Genomic DNA, 21,614 nt, shown 5'->3' on the forward strand with positions numbered 1-21,614 from the left:
AAACTTTGTGTATAAGTGGAATGAAAAAAACATGTCAAATATAGTTTTTTGGTTTTTTTTAGCCTTTTTTTATACAAAATGACAGAGATAAAAAGTCTATGATAGAAGTAAATAATAAAAGGAAGATATACTAAAACTGGAGCTAAATATAATACTCTTCAAGATATTTAGAAGATGGAGGGCCATTTTATGTTTATTACTGTCTCTAACACCTCATACCTAGCGAACTGATCATTATTTTGACAAATTTAAATAAAAATAGATTTTATAAATCAAATATTTCTTAAAAAAATATATTGGACCGTATATGACTAACATCATAAAATGATAGCTTCATATATTATTAAGTAATTTCAACTTTTAAAAAAATCAAAATATGATTAAAAAAAAATATTTTCATCATGTCCTGCACCCTGTAACACCGGCGCCAAATTGGCGCCGATAGGGCGCGATGGGTTAAGGTGCACTTTTACTGGTTGAACCTGAATGAGTCAACACAAGTGATATCGCTCTAGCCATGTAAAATCGCAATCAGCAAACAAATGCTCGCTTGATGCCAGACTATGTACATAAAAGCTATTTTATGTGGCTGGAGCCATATATCCGGATCTATTCATTCTTTACCTCAGCAACAAAAATGTGCCTGATATTCTTAAAAATTAATTAATAACCTACCTACATACCATGCCATAAAATAATGAATAATTGATAATAAAATTGAAAATTTAACAATTCATCTAATATACATACATAGATTAAACAATTGAGGTGTATATAGTATATTACCTTAAAAAAATAACACCTATCTAATGCATATACTCACCTAACGCAATTCGATAAGCATTTCATGTAAGAATTATTAGTTAAAATTATCGTAATCAAGTAGGATGCCCGTAGCTTAATTGATAAAGGACACTGCCGCGAATCTAGCAATTACAGGTTCAAGTCCCGTCGGGTATTGTATTTTTTTCTAAAAAAGATTTTTCTGATGGGTATATTATGCATGATACGTTTTCACTTTTCAAATTATGTATGCTCAATATATATAAAAGAAATAGTTTATTAAATTATTATCCATTTTAAGGGGATTGCTGGTGTTTTGCCGAATGTCAATCATGATATTAAAGCATTGTTAATCGTACTATTCTATGCTTATATTTACTATTCAAAATGTATATGTATGTTACATAACTGGTCAGTCACAGCTGTTTCCGGATTTGGCCAAAAATCAGTTATGCCAAATATATTTTAGAACCTAATGGGTAGGAACATCCAGTGACAGAATAATATAAATGCAATATAACACATCTTTCATTTTTATGGTGTTTGGTTAAAATATATTTTTCAAATTCAAAGATAAATTTACAATTAAAAAAACTGTCAGATCATTTTCATCTTATATCATATTATAATATTTTATGTTTATATTATAAACTTTATATGAATGAGTTCTCTCAAATGTACGTGAGAAATTTTGGAATAATTCATAGTTTTTAATGTATTTTTATTTAAATTAGAAAACATCAATTTAACCATTTTAAAGCAATTTTAAACAATAGAAAACAAAAATGCATTCAACTTGTAATACTTTCCAATATTATATGGGAGAGATCAGAGATTGACAATTCCACGCATGGCCAAATTTCAAGATTCCTAAAACTGTGTTAATAATAAAAATCTATTCGAATGAAGCAAAGGGTAGTTTGTCTATTTCGGGATTCACAGAATAATGAACCTGCACCTGTTGACAATTATTGTCGGCAGGTGCAGGATCATTATTCTGCGAATCCCGAAATAGACAAACGACCTTTTGCTTCATTTGAATAGACTTGTATTATTTATGTAGGGCATTGCCCAAAACGTTATATTTGTATATGATATACAGTAAAACCTCGTTAATAACAACACAGATAATTCGAAATTCGTCATAATTCGAAATTTTTGTGGAAAAAAAGTCCCTTGAACATTATTTTCATATAAAACCATATCTATAATTCAAACTTCGTAATTCTAAATTATTTCAGAGTCCTGGCATATAAAAATATTTAATAAATCGTAATAACTCTATTTCATGAGCCGGTCGTAGAAGATTGTGACAGACTTTTCTTAAAACATCATAAATTACTTATTTTAAGAAGGTAATAAAAATATTCCTGATATTTTATGACCCATTATCACACACAGAAACGGAAATGTGGTAGGCACATCTATGACCGTGAATAATATTAATGGAAAAAAAAAAAATTTATTTTAATAGTCCCCCAATACATTTCATAATTCGTAATTCGAATTTTTTTCCGATTTTCGGTCCCGTGGAATTCGTATTAACGAGGTTTTACTGTACATAGAATAAGCTTTTTGTCGGCGATATTATGCTTGAATAGAGAGGCGAAAGTGGAACAACTTCAGAAATAACTCTCAGTCGAGTCCGTAATTTGCCATGTTGGCAGTGTCGGACCAGGCGGCGTGACGAGCGCCGTCCATCTCCGTGGCGACACGATTAGAACTCAGGAGTCTGTGGTTGGTACCACCGATAGTGGCCTTACACTCGGGGCAGACGGCCTCCACCATGGCTCCACCGCAGTCCGCGATGCAGTATGGGTGACCGTTGGGACATTTGAACCAGTGGCCCTGCCGCAGTCCCATCGCACCGACGATCATCTGCCTCTCTGTGTCCGTCAGAATCTGCACGTCCAGCAGGGACTTCAGTTTCTTCAGTTCATTTCCCACGGCCAGGTTCACGCTCTCCGTGAACGGCTTCAGTGATGTTATAAACGCTCGTATGTGGTTGGAGGAGAGGACAACTTGTGTTTTGAAGTGACTCATTCTATATTGGGGGGTGGCTTCTATGGTCAAGAGATGGATGCGCCGCTCAAGTCTCAGCAGCTCGTGGCTGAAGTCTTCGGATTGTTGCTGAGCTATTTTGGTGCCGCATTCGGCCACCGCCTTTATCAGAATCGACATCTGGGCGTCCAATGCCGGACACTTGAAATTTTCCGACAGCAAGTACAGTTTGGATATCTTTTTTAAGATGTCTACCTGCGTTTTGATTCGGTCCGCATCCAGATTGCTCAACCGGCAAATAATTGGCCGAGAGGTTTGCATTTTTGGAATGTTCGTCGTCACTTCTTTCGATAATTTTGTACACAATTTGATCCAGTCGTCGCCATTACCTGTAAATAACAAATCATTAGCATAAAAATCTCCTGTAATAAAGCGTAAATGTCTACTGTTCTTCCTTATTTTTAATTGGGTAAATTTTTTATTAAACACTTTCGACTTCATGCAGACTTCCATGAGATATTCGTGCTGGAAAATATCACTCGTTTTCAAAATCTTTAATCTAAGACAGCGAACAAACTGAATCCATTCATTTTATAAAATATGCCTACAAAAAACTAAAAAGAAGATACGAAAATCAAACCTCCCAACAATTTCATCCTATTTCCCTCTAAATCTTAGAAATTCTGATAACTATGAACATTTTGCTTGCTTCATTTGTATAAGGCATCTTACGCACTGTCAATTGGTCTTCGGCAACTATGGTTGCAAGATCAGAAAGTGTGGCAACTTATCACAACCATATGCGGAATTGCTGATTTTCATTCTTATGGTTGCTGTTTATCTCGTTGCTCCTGATCTATAGCATCCATTATTTAAGAGCTAAGATACATTATGGTGCGGATGTAGCAAGAAAATGCAACCGTTAGCTTAAAAAAGTGAGTATTTTCAATCATTTGACGAAACAGTCTAAGACTAGTAAATAAATGTTACCACTACACAAACCTCTCTTCATATTGTGAGGCTTCGCAAGTAAGTGGTTCATTCTGGCGACGCTATCCTGAAGCTTGGCCACTGTTGTCTTAGAGTCGCCGAATACCTTTCCCTTGGCTTTCTCGATGTCCCTATACGCTCGCTTCACATAGTCGGAGTAGCGCAGCGTGTTCACGATGGGAGTCTTACAGTAAGGGCAAGGCCGGATGCCGATCTGCTTTCTCGATTCGTCAGATTCGTTTTCCACCCAAGTGTCCAGAGCTGTCACCTCCACGCTGTGCGGGCAATCCACCAGCTTCACAAACCTGTACCACAGGAAACATATTGACCTCAATCGGAACATCTCTCAAATATAAAATCGACCTCCATTTTGCCATTTTTTTGATATTATTCTTAATTCTGATTCTGTATTTACTTTTCGATCATATATATATTAATAAAATATGAAATCCGGCTCAGTTTGTTAGTTAATTAATTGAATTAAACCAGAGGTTGATTGCAATGCCGTTTATATACTTCAGCCACCATTTTTTATATTGTATATAGAGAGAGAGCGAAGGTGGGAACAATTAAATGAGATTTAAATTAAAAATACAATATTAATAAAAATGTGATTTTCAAAAACTAGCATACGGTATGGTTATTAGTGAAGACAACAAATGTTGGACACTCTACGTTTTGTTTAGTCAGCCTGCATGATTTGAGGATGATCTGTGGATACAGAGTTAATGTATTTTATTACCATGCACATTGTAATAGTAGGCATGTATGTACGAGGGTGGGTCAATAAGTCCTTAGAAAAGCCGACAGGTGGCGCGACTAGTACTGTAAGCCGTTTGTTTTCATGCAGCGGCACTACCGATTCAGTATGCTGCGAAGTTTCAATCAGATTGGTCGGGTTGTTGTGTGTTTCTCGTACATTTAAAAAAAAAATTTGCTTGTGGAAAATGGAAAAATGGAAAATGGAGAAAATTGAGTTTAGAGCTGTTATTAAACATTTTAATATAAAAGGGTTAACAGCAAAGGAAATAAAAAATGAGTTGGATTTAGTTCACGGCATATCTGCTCCTTCACTTGCAACTATTTATAACTGGTTAAATGAATTTAAACGTGGTCGTACATCAACAAAGGATGAACCACGCTCAGGACGTCCTGTAGAGGTGACTACACCAGAAATGATCAATAAAATCCACGATATGGTGTTAAGTGACCGAAGATTAAAGTTGAGTGAGATAATTGAGGTTACAGGGATCTCAAAAGGTAGCGTCATTTCTATTTTACATGACAAATTGGGCATTAAAAAAGTTTCTGCAAGATGGGTGCCGCGTTTGCTCACAGTCGACAATAAACGCAATAGGGTGGTGGCCTCTAAAGCCCTGTTGTCGCTCATGCAACGCAATCCGGATGAATTTTTTCGTCGCTTTGTGACTGTAGATGAAACATGGATACACCACTATACTCCCGAGACGAAAGAACAGTCAAAGCAGTGGATTGCGAAAGGCGAACCATGTCCAAAGAAGGCGAAAACCGTAAAATCAGCTGGTAAGGTTATGGCTACTGTATTTTGGGATGCACGTGGAATTATTTTCGTTGACTATTTGGAAAAAGGAAAAACAATAACAGGGGATTATTATGCATCTTTATTGGACCAGCTAAAAAACGAAATTGAAGAAAAACGGCCTCATTTGAACAGGAAAAAAATCCTCTTTCATCAGGACAATGCCCGTGTTCACACATGTTTACGATCAATGGCTAAAATTGAAGAATTGAAGTTCGAATTGGTCGACCACCCACCGTATTCGCCAGATTTAGCCCCCAGTGACTTTTTCCTTTTCCCAAACTTAAAAAAATGGCTAAGTGGACAACGTTTTTTTTTCAAATGAAGAAGTCATCGATCGGACAAATGCTTATTTTGAGGACCTTCCGAAAACTTATTTTTCTGACGGCTTAAAAAAAATTGAGAAACGTCTAACCAAGTGTATTGAGCTCCAAGGAGATTATGTTGAGAAATAAAAAAAAAATACAAAAATAAAAACTGTTTTAATGCTTTTTTCTAAGGAATTATTGACCCACCCTCGTACATATGAGGCATCTATTTCCAAAAAATTATCCACAATATAACATTTATGGCAAATGTTTTTGTGCTTCAAGCGTAAATTGGCTGGTTCAAATGTTATACTCGATCCAATTTAAGACATCTCATTTTTGTATTCGAAGAAAGCATTTCATAGAAATGAACATTTGAGGCGCTTACTTTCAAAAACGGCTAAAACAACTTTGCAAGTATTTTGAGTTGGATATATATTTTGATAAATATATTTACATACCATAGGATGGTCTGAGTTTTAATTTCAAAAATCAGCTAAATATGTCAATATTAATTATTAAAAATCTAGTTTAGTTTCAAAATCGGCTAAAACGATAGTAAAAGATGTTACAATATAACCTCGTTTTTACGTGCCCGGAATTCACGTTTTCCCGGCAATTGCGTGTAATTTTTTCAGTCCCGATGTACTTCAGTACATATACCCGCATTTACGTTTTTTTTTCCCGCGATTTACGTCGGAAATATTCAAAATATGCGAGTTGAGGATGTCCATTTTAGATGCAATGCATTATACCGTTAAGGTATGGGGGGTGAAATAACCGACTCTACCATCAAGAATTGTTTCCGGAAAGCTGGGATATACAAGGAGCATGATGAAGACGTATCCAGTACCCAAGAAAATATCCAGTGTGATGTTATAGAAGGCTGGGAAAGGATTTCAGACCAACCCCTGGAGGATTATGTAAACCTTGACTCCAATGTTATAAAACCAGACTTGGTGGAAGTTGATGACATTGTTGACAGTCATTTAACACCAGCAGACTTGTCTGCTGAAGAACTGTCTGATGAAGAAGAGGTTGATATTCCAACAAAAGAAGAAGCAATGAGGTTCATCGAGGGTTTAAAAACCTACTTTACAAGCTTTGCTGATATTCAAGATGACACTTTTAAATGTTTATATAGTCTTGAAAGAGAATTACATAACAAAAAAACAAAAATGCAAAAAACTACAGGAGGACCTCGACTTTCGCACATAATTGGTTCCTGAAAAGGTGTGCGAATGTTGAATGTTCGAAAGTAGAGGGAAGTAAAAAAAAATTAAATTGTGTGTATTTTGATATATGTATTTATCAAGTAAATATAAGATGTTTAAGAGACATGTTTAAGTGGGGTATGCGGGTGTTTCCATTAAAAAGTTATCAAGAGTTAACTGTTTGCCACTCTTCTTTTTCTTATTTTAAATAAAATATTTTAAATGGTAAATCATTAACTTTACAATATTGCTTAACTGCTGGCACGAAATGTAAAGTGAACCAATCTTTTAATATTAACGCAGTAAACCCAGGCTTTTTTATTTGATTACTGGAAGCAATTCTTTATCCTTCCCTTTCAATGCTCTGGGATTTTCTGGTTGATAAATTAACATTGGCATCAATTCTAAATCACCAGCCAAGTTTCCACCAAGAAGCAATGTCAATCGGTTTTTAGAAGGTTTATGCCCAGGGGCAACTGATTCTTCCTTAGATAAGAATGTACGACTAGGCATTTTTTCCAAAATAAACCTGTGTCATCTACATTAAATATTTGGCTAGAGGAATATTCTCCATCTTCAATAATTTTGGATAATGAGGAAATAAATTCTTTTGCAGCATCTTTATCCGCATCAGCCGATTCTCCAGTGAATTTAATATAAACCAACCACTTGCTTGAAAAATCGTGTTAGAATCTTCTTTTTCTAGCCTTTCAATCTTTGTACAAACTAAGAGCCTTCGCTTGAATAATTGAAATATTCAGAGGGACATCTTTTTGATGTTGGTCGTCGATCCATGATGACAAATATTTTTCCATTTCATCCATAACTATGCCGTGTCTTTTGGAAACAACCTTTAAAGATAATATATTTCCACAATTTTGAACATATTCCTTAAGTTCATTTTTATTTTTCAAAATTGAACATATCGTAGTAGACCTACTTGTATCATACGAACATCCGATTGAAGCAAAAGATTCACCGCAATCAGAACGTCATGTGAAGTTTATATGAGTCGCTTAGAATCATAACTCACATATTCCAAAAATCGAGTTTTGAGATAATCGCAAAAAACCACCAGAGCACTATTTTTAGTAATTAGAAGAAAAGTATTGAACACACTTGAATATTAATGAGTGACTGAGTCGATTGACATTATTTTTTGTTTATATATAATGCTCGTAAGGTTACGGGAAGCATTTAAAATTTTCATAATGTGAGTTTTGACACCAACTTTGTGAATATGTGAGTTATGACCCCAAGGTGTAGGAATAATGTGAGTTTTGATTCCAAGCTACAAAAATATTAATAGATGTAGATTGTAGATACATCATACTTTTTATATGAATTTGGTAGGAATGATTGGATTTTTGAATAAAACTAATTATTCTGGGACATTTTGTCATATTTTATTTTGTTCTTACATAATTATTTACACTAATCAAAAATTTTATTCTAAATAATATCAGATCATCGTCCTAATGTTACTCCAGACACTGAATTTTATTGATATCACATTTTTTATGATCAAATTCTTGCATGCTTCTGATTGACAACGATTTGCAAAGAATAGCTCCTTTCTGATGTGTACATAAGGGATATTATAGGCATTCCACTGGCCTTGTATCTGAAACCAAAATAAAACAAACCAACTTAATAAACCCTTGGAAGTATTTGCCCTATATTGTGGAACAAAAGGAATACGTAGATACCAACTAAAATATAATTGGGTCTTGGAAAAAATAAGTCTCACTCATTGTAAAGTTTATTTTGATAACTCAGTGGAATCTTTTATAGGTATTCATGGTTATAATTAATATATCAATAAAGCACTGAGCTGAATTTTTTTGACAGTGTCATTGTGCAAAGTAATAAAATAACAAATATATAATAATACATACCAAATTATTTTAACATAATATTATAACTTCATTCAATGTGTATACTAGTTGAAAACAACTTTTACAAACTCATGTGAGTAATGTCATGTCAAACAATAGAGCCTATAGATCCAGAGCAAATTGGCTGGCAACAGCCAATGACAAATTCTTTAAAAGGCTTAATTAAGTTACTGAGACTGCTAAGAATAATTATTAAACTTTATATTTTATACAGAAGGTATAAGTAATGACAATGACAAAATACAAGTTATTATCAATGGAAATTCAATATCACATTTTGGTACTGACCTGTCAGTCTTGGCTTTATTTTTCTTACAGTTTCATGTACTTTCCTCACTTTCTTACGACTCCACCTGTGACTGTGGATACATTTATATCCATATTGAATAATTCTATATTATTTTTAGTCAATTTCTAACAAACAACGCCGAAATTATCAAACACAATGACTGCACAAGTGAACAGCAACTTCTTATTGAGATGCGAAATCCGCCATGACACTTTGAGGAATAGAGCTCTCTGATTGGTTAGAAAGGCATTGGAGTCAAAACTCACATTATTCTTTGAATTATGTGAGTTTTGACTCCAACAGTGAACTTTGTCAACGATTTTCACATAGTTTAAAGTGTTTTTTGATACCCAACTATTTTCTGTATATAGATTAATGCATTTAGAATCACTTGGCATATTTAACTCAAAAACGACAAAAATGCAAAATGTGAGTTATGATTCTAAGCGACTCATATGTCCTTGATTTCTTTTTGTTCGTATCAACACTGCAGTTTTTCCGTTTCTCACTCATGTTTATAAATTTTTAGGGTGAAATATTTCAAATGAAGAAAATTAGCAAAACGCACAACACGCACGCGCTCCTGCGCAAGACTAAACCTATCCTAGCTAGCTCACAAGCAAAGTGACGGGTGCGAGCAGGATGCAAGTGACGCAAGAAATGCACTTGCTTGTGAGCGAGCGAGAAAAGGATATCTTAACCCCACGGCCAGCGCGACGTTTTAAAAAAACGATTTTTTTGAAATGTGCGAAATAGCGAATTGTGCGAAAGTCGAACGTTCGTAAGTCGAGGTCCGCCTGTAATATACATGATTTTTTTAATAAAAAATAAAAAAATTTTCAATAAAAATTTAAATTGAATGTTGTTTTTTAATAAAACGTTATTTTTTTAAGAAAAATAAAATTTAAATGTTCTTTTTTTCAATACCCCCCTTTTACATTTTCCCTCCAATTAGGTTTTTTTTTTTCAGTCCCTTAAAAAACGTAAAATAGGGGTTATACTGTATTTCAATTTATCCCAAAATTGCATAAAACCATTTTAGCCGCTTTTGAAGGTAAGCGCTTCATTTGTCTCAGCATGCAAATAATTAATAGTACATACAAACTAAATTATGTAGTAGGTAGAGGAAAACTCAAAATAATATATCATGCATTTCTATATCACTAGGGGTTTACAGATCATTTTACAACTAGTGGAAAGCACTAAATATGTTTCCCTACCTGGCGTCTTCGTCTTCCTCATTCCCAAAGAAAATGGTGGGAAAGTCATCGGGTCGGCAAATATGGCAGATAGGCGGGCAGACTTCCCCACAGAGTCCACGGCACGGATGACCGCACTTTAGCCTCAGCGGACACGCCTCCGTGCAGTCCTTCAGGTCACAGATATCTCCGCATTTCTTTGAGCATTTCCTGTGCATGCAGCCGCGCTTACACTTCTCCTGCAAATGCCAACAATATTAGCATCATCAGACATGTTAGCTATCTTATTCTTCTAGTGCCATGTCCTTTACTGGATGGAAGTGATTGTCATTATCACGGGGAGAATTCTCGTGACGTATTCCCATTTCTATCTGGGATAATACTTAACTTTTAACTTCCTTTCGAGAGATATGAAGGTATATTTTATTGACCTCGTAACAAAATATTATATGAGTGTTTGGTTGAGAGGAAGAACAAGGAACAACGGCCAAGATTTGTGCACAAAAAAGTTCACTTCAACACCAGACAGTACACCATCCCACAAATAATTGACCATTGCAATATGGTACGATTTGATTTCTCAGCCACCATTCTCCAGAGTTGGTCCCGTGCGACCTCTTCCTGTTCACGAATTAAATATCATTGCCGTATTTTGCCGAGTTCGATGACTATTTTTCGGCACTACGGCAAAAATTTTAACTATCATTGGATATCAAGAGGAACGGACAGATCTTTTGAGGGTCAAGAATTTCATGTACCATTAACAGTGAGAGTAGCCAACAAATCAAAATTAAAAGGCAACAAATGTCGTGAAGGACCTACATTCCAAGGCATTGAACTGAACTTTGAAATGCAAGAGACCTGATACACGGCTAAAAGCATGGAAAGGGTATTGGGCTCAATTGAGTGGAGCGTGTTGTGTGGTATCTTTGGACCCATCAATAACACACAGCTAGGGTGGAGATGAAAACACAATTACGAGCTGTACAGCATACAGTTCATAAAATCGGGCCACCTTAGAAGGCTGGCCCATGTACACAAGATGGATGAGTCACACATGACAATGAAACTGACATTCTAGAAGTCGGAAGACAAACGGAGACCTGGTCGACCTCGTACATATGGATGAAGTGTCAAGTTGGATTTAAAGACCTTGGCGTCCTAAACTGAAGAAAAACAGCTTTTTGTCAGACCTCGATGGAGTCTAAGACCCACATAAGAATTGTAGCGCCAGGAAGATGAAAAAATTGGAGAGTCATTGAGTCTATAGCATGGGTGGCCAACTCGCGGCCCACTGGGTGTCAACTTGTAGCCCATGGAGCAGTGAAAAAATAAAAATAATATCAAATGCTCCCGCTAGATGTGCTAATTTCGCAACGCCATTCTCCGTAGACGTGAATTTATTACCGGGAAATTTACAAATGGAACATTGTGAAATATATTGCGATGAACAGTTAAAGGAGAAATTCCATCAGGTTGGTTTGGAAGAGTTTTACAAAACATATTTGGACAAGGAGAAATATCCTGCATTTTACAAACATGCTCTTATGATGACTTCGCTATTTGGAAACACCTACACGTGTGAACAGCTTTTTAGTCGGATGAAGCATATCAAATCTCGAGTGAGAACACGAATCACTGATATGCATTTGGAAAACTGTTTGCGTGTAGGAACAACATCACTCGATATTGATGCACTTAGTTCTGCCACACAAAATCAAACTTCTCACTAAAAAAAATATTTTTATATTATTCTGTTTATTTTTTATTATTTAAAAAAAGTGTAATCTAATAAATATGCTTGATTCTCATTTTTGTTTTATTTTATTAATATATATAATATATATTTATTTTTTGTTTTGTATAATAAAAAAAATCGGATGTGCGGCCCGGCAGGAAATTTTATTTTTAAAATCTGGCCCGGCTGCTGAAAAGGTTGGCCACCCATGGTCTAGAGTGAAACCTGAAATGGGAAACAATGTTGCTTTGTTCCAAAAAAAACATGTTTAATATTCACCTTTTCAAACTACCCTCTCGCTAATAGACAGTAGAACCTTGACTATTCGGACTAATTAGGGATGCACTTAGTCCATGCAATGATAAATCTACGTATGTAAACAAAAAAAAGAAAATCCCATTCCTTTTTATGGTGCTCATATAGAATAATGATCATAATGAAAACCGGATGATGAAGGTTCTTTTGTATTGATAATTGATCCATCTGTTCTATTCTCCTTGCCATTGACGGGTATGCTATTTATTGTCTGACCATTCTAACAAATAAGAAAAGCTCTTCATGTGTACGTCTCCAAAATAGAAGTGATTCGATGGATGGGGTCTCATTATAAATGTCAGGAAGACTTACCGCACAAGGAGGGCAAGGGACTCCGCAAGGCAAGCGGCATATAGAATGGCCGCACTTCACTTGGCAGGGTTTCTTGCAAGGGGGGCAGGCTTCCCGGCATGGATCATTACAACTGAAATACACATAAAAATATTATAAACAATGTAAAGTCTGTTACACAAAAAAAAATTAAATAAACCCACTGTACTAAACGGAGTCTAAATATTATATGAAAGTGAAACTGAAAAGGGGCTTGTGGTTTACTATCTAAATCAGTTGGACTTCCATTTGTAGTGAGTTTCACTATTTTTTCCCACATCTGTTGTAAATTGCAGGCATTTCAAGCAAATTTAAGATTGTATGTATTGTTATTATAATGACCAATTCACAAATTGCCGGATCCGTATAGTTATAAGTTTAAATGGCATGATACGATGACGATGGGTGAAAATGAGAAACCGGCTATCATGAAATGATTAACTTGTCATCATCAGCCTGAATCTATCCACTGCTGGATGAAGACCTTTCCAGCTGCCACGTACTTCCACATAACTTTACCATTTCATCAATCCAGTGGCCTCTAGGTCTACCTTGCAGACATTTTGTACCTCATGGATACTGCTGGATGACTAAATTTGTCCAACGATTGTCCCTTCTTCAAGCTATGTGTCCAGCCCATTTCCATTTGAGGTTTTGTGCGAACTCGATCACAATGCAAACCCTTGCCTGTCTCCTTATCCACTCATTCCTCCTTTTGTCCTTTCGCGTTATGCCCAGCATGCACCTCTACATACCACGTTGTGGTACTCTACTAAGTTTCTGGATCTCTCTTTTACTTAGGGTTCATGTTTCAAACGCATATGTGATTACAGGAAGCACACACTGATTAACTTGTAATAGGGATCCTTATGAAATTGTAGCATTGAAATGGAATTCCTAGAACATTTTTAGCACGGCTTGGTAGCCATGATAAAATCAATATTTTATATGATCATGAAGCCAATAGCTAATCACAATTCCTCGTTAAAAAAGGTCTGTTGATATAATCTCAACTCTGTGGAGGCCCATATGTTAATATACCTCAGCAGAGGAAATATTTAGGTTTTTTTTTTTAAAATGTCAGTCAACAGATAAGAGAGCATACCTATGGCCGCAAACGAGAAGATGTCCACAAGGTTCCTTGCAGGGGAGGTGCAGCACACCTCCGTGACATTGACCACAAGTGCCGTTGCACGTATGTTCGCATCCCTTCAGCATTGCCTTGCATGGTTCTTTGCAACACCACATAACAGCTTCTCTGCCTGCAGCTTTATCTGAAACACCCCAAAAATTATTCATTATAATATCGACTGTGTTTAGGAAAAAGGGCGTAACCCTTGATTTTTTGAAAAGTGCTTTTATTAAATATTAACAATGTATACAACTAAATACACGTTCTATATAAAGGAAGTAAGCCACAAATGCGGAATTATTATCTAAATTCAGGTTTTAATTGAGATAAATTAATTTTTAATTTATGGAAAAAAGCATTTATCATATAATTTTAATGATTTTTCTGTAATAACCTCTTTAATTATTATTAGATCGAAAATATATTACACCAAATCATCAATCATCATGCATCCAATGTCTGTACCTATTTTTTTAAAAATATTAAATTAAAATTACTCAAAAAACGTTTTTTGCCTCTCCTGTAAAATTTGTTTTGTGAGGTTACGCTCTTTTTCCTAAACACGGTCGATATAATACCAAAAGTTGTTAAGTCTCGAAATCATGTTAGTGTAATTGCAATTTCAAGTTTGACATGACCTCTAAAATCAGGCATAATGCTAATTTCTCTGTGCTTTATGTACATGTTTATATAATATATCGGATTTAGAATTTTTTTTCTAGCACACATAAATTATTGACTTTTGACCAACTTTTGGCAGGAATTCCACGATATATAAACATCATAGAGTTTTTTTTTTTCAATTATAATTTTAATATTATGTTGTATGAAACTCCACTTCTGACCCCATGTGATCAAAGTGCAAGAACGTAACTCGGTCGAAGAAAATATTTAGTTAAATATGATGTTATACTAACCCAAGTTGCTCAAGTTACAAGGCACGGTGAACTGGTGGCCGCAAACCGAAATATAAGGATTGGGCACATGGACCCGGCACTCCCTCACATCACAGGGATTGCTGCAAAGGCCGCGGCAAGTGTGACCACACTTGAGCTTCCGCTCACACTTCTCAGCGCACTTCACCAGTTCTACGTCGACATTGCACGATACCATTACTTGGTGACCGCAGCTACGAACTTTATTCACCTTTAAACCAATACAAACCAATTCAATTTTTAAAGTAGATCCCCAATTATCTAGATTTTTTATTATTCGCCGGTTTCATACGAACTGTTTGAAAAATGTAATAATTCCAGACAATTTTAATTTAATGCGCTGATGCACGATCATATTTGAAGTGATACAGTGATTGTTTTAAATCTCCAGAAATTATATATACATTTATAAAAAAAATATGGATTCAAATATGGAAATGTGAGGGAGAAATGTTGTAAAATTTTTTTTTATTAAAAAATGCTTTTCGATACAATAATTGTTAATTTAAAGTTTAGTTGTTTTAATTTAATAAAACGCAATTTTTTTTTATTTTTAGTACTTATTCCACTTTTAATAAATATATTAGGATCGGTTTCGTGTGCTCCATGTTGAAAATGTCCCTCTGAGGCGGACGAAACCGGTCCTAATATATTTATTAAAAGTGGAATAAGTACTAAAAAAAAAAAAATTGCATTTTATTAAATTAAAACAACAATACAATGCAGTTCCACCATGAATTGACAGTTAACAAAATAAAAGAAATTTAAAGTTTGATACTTTCATATATTTCGATGCATCATTATCACACACTAAGATTAGGTGAGGTTAGATTAGGTTATTATTAGGTATTAAAATCTAATAAGTAGGTGCTCAAGGAAATAGGTCCCAAGTGGTTACATCTGCTGTTGGCGAATTTTCAATGATAAGGGACAAGTCGAAGAAAAGGCAAGAGGCACCCGATTCTATGCAAGTTTACAATACAAATATACAAAATAACAATAGAAATATATTTAATCATATATAAGACAGATATTTTGTCAATTGAATTCACAAATGGCAGAAATGAACATTGCCCTGAAAAACAGTGCCTACACTTTGCTGAAAAAATATTGTCAAGCAGTATGTTTTGCATCTGCTAAAATACACTATTGACATTATGAGCAAAATCACGATTAGGTATTGCCTGTTAAATATTATATAATCTTGATTTGTTGGTATTTTTACCTTGAACCAAGATTTTTTTGGCAGCATGAAAAATATTAAGTGGATCCCTTAATTTATATTTTAATTCCACAATTTTTTACTATTTCTTTGTTTACTTTATTGACACCTCCTAAGTAGGTATAAGGTCGGAACTGGAAAATGGTAACTTTTCAGTAGTACAATTTCAATCAATTTTAATGAAACCACAACGTTAATTAAAATCAGTCTGCGTTTTTGCCGATGACATAGTAATTTTCTCGCAAGACTCAGAAGACCTCTAAAGCAGAATGCAGGAACTCATTGAAGTAAGCAACAAAGTAGGTTTGAAAATAAATGTAAAAAAGACGAAAGTCATGTTCAACTGCTTTGCAGGTCAAAAAAAGATCCTCATCAGTGGCACTCAGCTCGAACAGGTGAAAAACTACATCTATCTGGGACAACAAGTGTCTATAGATGGATGTATATTTGATGAAATTGTTCGCAGAGTAAAGATAGGCTGGAGTGCTTTTGGCAGCCCGAATAATGTCTTCAAAAGTGACCTTCCACTGTGCCTAAAGCGCAGTGTTAAACCAATGTGTGCTCCCCGTAATCACATATACGTGTGAAACATGGACCCTAAGTAAAAGAGAGATCCAGAAACTTAGAGTAGCACAACGTGGTATGGAGAGGTGCCTGTTAAATATATGATTTCGATTCGTTGGTATTTTTACCTTGAACCAAGATTTTTTGCCGGCATGAAAAATATTAATTGGATTCCTTTAGGTCAAGGTTTCTTAAACTTTTTGAACCGCCAGAAAATTTCTCATGTTTAACCCATTACAAACTCACCAAAAATGATGAGAAAAAAGTGTATATAAATATATGATTATAAGAGCAAAAATGAAAATATCAAAAGCTAATAATCCTGTCAGAGTTCATAGAAAATTGACAGCAGACAGTAATAATTAATAACCTTATTATTTGTTAGTTTTATGGTTGCTGCATAATTCAGTAATATGAAATATTAAAAATTTCTACACAGTAATAAGAAATAAGAAAATGTACCAGGATCGCTATCAAATATTGGAACACAATAAATTCAAATTACTTCCTATATTGTAGTAAATCTCTTTGGCATAGTCCATAAGAGAACAATATAACGTGTGTGGGAACGAAGTCTTTATTCAATCTCACCTTCACTCGACAGTCTGTACATTCCTCGAAGCATAATTTTTTGCAGAAATGTCCGCAAGGCATGGAGCGGGTACACCTGTTCTTGCACGGAGTGGCATTCACATCAGAGTGACACTCAACCTTTTCTTTGTGTGCACAGCCATCCCTCTTCTTGAATATCTGAAAAAAAAATGTTAAATAGGTTTTATAATGGAACACAAGTCTGCCTCGAAATTAATGTTTCCAATCACTGCCAAATCGCCGGTAATGGAAAATCATGCGTTTTATAAAATCATATTTTGTAATCCAAATGTTCTGTTAGTTTTAACATCACGAATTATCCGTGTATGGCGTGAATATGTTGACAAGTAAGTATAAAAATGTTAATTCCCAGGACAGCTATTTGTTGGCTTGGCTTTCTGTGGTAAATCAGATTATTTTTTTAAAATTCAGTAAAATGTTTGTAAATTCTCAACAAACTAAAATTTAAAAACATTCCTGATTTACCACAAAAAACCAACTTTACATCAATTGACATTTTTAGACTTATCAACATATTTACGCTATACACTTATATATATCCTATACATTGTGTTATGGGATATACGAATTGCAAAATATTCAACACTATAATAATATATATATGTAATGTGAAGTGAACATTAAATTAAATGGATCATGCGCCTATTGATTAAATAATTAGGTATTTGAAAAGGGTCTACAATCACGGATATTCAATGAAATGAAATAAGCTTTAATTCTCAATTTGAGAAAAAAGACAGTCAAAATAATACTCTTTCCATGCGGCTCACCTAGAGCAGTGGTGTACAACCTATTTGAAAGAAGGTTCAATTTATCCATTTTCTAATTTTTCACGGGCCGCAGTGGGTAAAAATTTTGAAAATTGATGATATATTATACTAGACGAGACATACATTTTATTTCAAATTTAATAGTTACACAATTATCAGCTTCTCCAATCACTCTCCACTCTACATTATGTACATATGTATTTGTACGATAGAACTTAGTAAATACAAAATTACAATTTTATCGTATTCAATGAAAAATTTGGTGATTAGCTGCGGCGAGTTTAACGTGAAGCGTGGCCGTTTCGAGAACTACAATACTGACAATCCTTTCATAATATATCGCAGCGCTACGATGGTGGCCATGACACTTCAACTTATAATTTTCGCACTCTAGGTATGTACTTGTTATTTTGGGCCGCGGTTTGTGCATCACTGACGTGGAGTCAAATACATTCCATGAACTCAGATCCGTTGAATTTCAAACATGTTTAATATTTTACTCACCTAGCCACTACCGTAAGGCCAAACTCCATTACATAATATGCAATTATTTAAACTGAAGAAGTATGCTTCTAAAATTGTGGTGATTATTTTCTTAGGTACAATATATACATAATGAAATTTATAAAAAAAATACAATAATTATAGTATCATCACTCTTCAAATATTTCACGTAAATATGCATCCAAACATAGGTAATGTTTCGTGATTATCAGAAGACACGATGGTAAGTGTCACTATCACAAATGTAATAAAAATATAATTAGACTCTCGCCTCGTTCAGTAGCCGAGCGTGGATAAATCTGCTGATTTTTTCGTCTTTTGGCACTATTGGTTTACTTGCATTACTTGTATCATTGATAAAACCTATTCTGCAATGACATAATATATATGTGTGGGTCCCTGATGACTATCTTAGAAATTGGGAGCATCGGTTGTTTGTTCTCACAAGGAGCAGAACTAACATGCCATTGGTGATGCCAATTGGGAAGCCAATAACTCTGTTCAACCAAATCGCTTCGGATGTTGATATATTCCACCTACGTGAGGATGAGTAGGTATAGGTGGACGTTGTTTTATAAATTCTTAAAATAGGGTCTGCTTAGCTCACTCGGTGTACTACCTTGTATCTAATTTATATTTTTTTGTATTTACAGTTTTCTACTGTTTAATAACTTAATACTGATATATTTCTTTTTTATATAATACTGTTTTAACAATATTTCTTTGTTTCTAAATATCATGTTGTGAATGTCTTAAATTAATAATTTGTAATTTTCACAAATGTAATAAAAAAAAAAATGAATTTGAATACGAGGGTGGGTCAATAATTCCTTAGAAAAAATCATTAAAACAGGTTTTATTTTTGTATTTTTTTTTTATTTCTCAACATAATTTCCTTGGAGCTCAATACACTTGGTTAGACGTTTCTCAATTTTTTTTAAACCGTCAGAAAAATAAGTTTTCGGAAGGTCCTCAAAATAAGCATTTGTCCGATCGATGACTTCTTCATTTGAAAAAAAACGTTGTCCACTTAGCCATTTTTTTAAGTTTGGGAAAAGGAAAAAGTCACTGGGGGCTAAATCTGGCGAATACGGTGGGTGGTCGACCAATTCGAACTTCAATTCTTCAATTTTAGCCATTGATCGTAAACATGTGTGAACACGGGCATTGTCCTGATGAAAGAGGTTTTTTTTCCTGTTTAAATGAGGCCGTTTTTCTTCAATTTTGTTTTTTAGCTGGTCCAATAAAGATGCATAATAATCCCCTGTTATTGTTTTTCCTTTTTCCAAATAGTCAACGAAAATAATTTCACGTGCATCCCAAAATACAGTAGCCATAACCTTACCAGCTGATTTTACGGTTTTCGCCTTCTTTGGACATGGTTTGCCTTCGCAATCCACTGCTTTGACTGTTCTTTCGTCTCGGGAGTATAGTGGTGTATCCATGTTTCATCTACAGTCACAAAGCGACGAAAAAATTCATCCGGATTGCGTTGCATGAGCGACAACATGGCTTTAGAGGCCACCACCCTACTGCGTTTATTGTCGACTGTGAGCAAACGCGGCACCCATCTTGCAGAAATATTTTTCATGCCCAATTTGTCATGTAAAATAGAAATGACGCTACCTTTTGAGATCCCTGTAACCTCAATTATCTCACTCAACTTTAATCTTCGGTCACTGAACACCATATCGTGGATTTTATTGATCATTTCTGGTGTAGTCACCTCTACAGGACGTCCTGAGCGTGGTTCATCCTTTGTTGATGTACGACCACGTTTAAATTCATTTAACCAGTTATTAATAGTTGCAAGTGAAGGAGCAGATATGCCGTGAACTAAATCCAACTCATTTTTTATTTCCTTTGCTGTTAACCCTTTTATATTAAAATGTTTAATAACAACTCTAAACTCAATTTTCTCCATTTTCCATTTTTCCATTTTCCACAAGCAATTTTTTTTTTTAAATGTACGAGAAACACACAACAACCCGACCAATCTGATTGAAACTTCGCAGCATACTGAATCGGTAGTGCCGCTGCATGAAAACAAACCGCTTGCAGTACTAGTCGCGCCACCTGTCGGCTTTTCTAAGGACTTATTGACCCACCCTCGTAATATATTAACATTCAGAATTTTACCTTAATAGAGCATGGGTTACAATTCTCATAGCACAGCTTGTTGCATGGATGATCTTTAACGCAGCCTTTGTTAAACCTTGGACAAGGCTCATTGCACGAAAACTGTAACAAGCAAATGTAAAATTAGTAACCATTGTCTCAAGGAATGAAGTGTTATCCAGGTTAAACACTGAGTATGACCACCCCCAACCGCCATCTCCAAATGTCTCTATCGCGAGTGACTGCTCCCCAATTTGGTGTCTGAAGCATACGGCAGTCATCGACAGCTCTCTGCACCAGCGCCTACTGAATTACTGGACATTATTTTCTTCCCTGGGTTATCATTAAAACAAAAATACAATTATTTTTTTCTATACTTCCTCTTTAGTATGGCCATCGCAGGGTGATATTTTAATGAAGATTCTAGCCAACCTTAATATTGAGAAGAATATTTAATTAATGATAAAATTGCTCAAGGTGCAGACAAATATCTTGTATCTGTCCTACATGTCTGAACATATCGTCGGTCCCAATTAAAAAAGTCGGATCTGAATTTTTGTCATTTTCGGAATATTACGTAAAAGTTATTTAAACACTTTAAACATTTATACCACAATCACAGTTTTTTTTGTTTGTTTGAAAAATTCCGAGATATTCAAGTTATAAATGACGGATCTACCGACAGTGTCCGAATAACAATGTCGGTTCTTACCAACCGACATTGTTGGCTGGGCGCGGGTGAGCAAGATGCGTCGGATCTGACAGTTGCTGCTATGTTCACCGGACAGACGGATATTTTTATAAAAGTTTAGAAAAGTTTCTATAATCCGTATTTTTATTCATCATGGCAAGCAATAGGTCACAAAGGATATTAAAGAATGCTTTAGGCTCAAAGTATAGTGACAAATTCCCGGAGAAAAGGAAAGAAATGAACACTGAAAATTCAAATCTCAACGGTCATTCTGACAGGAAAGGTACGTTAAGTAAAATATTACTAAAATATTATTTTTAACTGGAATTCTTATAAAATTAAATAAGTGGATTTTTTATAATTGTCATATTTTTACATTTACTAAAAATAGTTCACAACTAGGTGTTTCCAAGTAATAATGTCGGTTGTGGAAGATATGACTA

At 34.9% G+C, this 21,614-nt stretch overlaps 1 protein-coding gene across 3 annotated transcripts in view; it reads right to left on the reverse strand.

Moving 5' to 3' along the window:
* Nucleotides 1–2,225: 2,225 nt before the first annotated feature.
* The window catches only part of LOC147066483 (NFX1-type zinc finger-containing protein 1-like), a 68,046-nt gene continuing 48,657 nt past the window's right edge, over nt 2,226–21,614 (reverse strand). For 2 of the 3 annotated variants that reach the window (XM_085955439.1, XM_085955440.1), the window contains exons 18-25: nt 20,502–20,603; nt 17,068–17,226; nt 14,673–14,901; nt 13,729–13,897; nt 12,606–12,717; nt 10,262–10,479; nt 3,787–4,079; nt 2,226–3,173 (exon numbers count right to left, since the gene is read on the reverse strand). In XM_085955439.1, coding sequence (XP_085811565.1) covers nt 2,419–3,173; nt 3,787–4,079; nt 10,262–10,479; nt 12,606–12,717; nt 13,729–13,897; nt 14,673–14,901; nt 17,068–17,226; nt 20,502–20,603 — 2,037 coding nt within the window. In that variant the 3' untranslated portion in view covers nt 2,226–2,418. Of the gene's footprint in view, nt 3,174–3,786; nt 4,080–8,240; nt 8,479–10,261; nt 10,480–12,605; nt 12,718–13,728; nt 13,898–14,672; nt 14,902–17,067; nt 17,227–20,501; nt 20,604–21,614 lie in introns of those variants that run through there. The other variant, XM_085955441.1, reaches the window with a different exon arrangement.

Source organism: Rhyacophila brunnea, unplaced genomic scaffold, assembly GCF_057557595.1.
Source record: "Rhyacophila brunnea isolate RB1 unplaced genomic scaffold, BYU_Rbru_1.0 scaffold_5, whole genome shotgun sequence".
Classification (NCBI taxonomy): domain Eukaryota; kingdom Metazoa; phylum Arthropoda; class Insecta; order Trichoptera; family Rhyacophilidae; genus Rhyacophila; species Rhyacophila brunnea.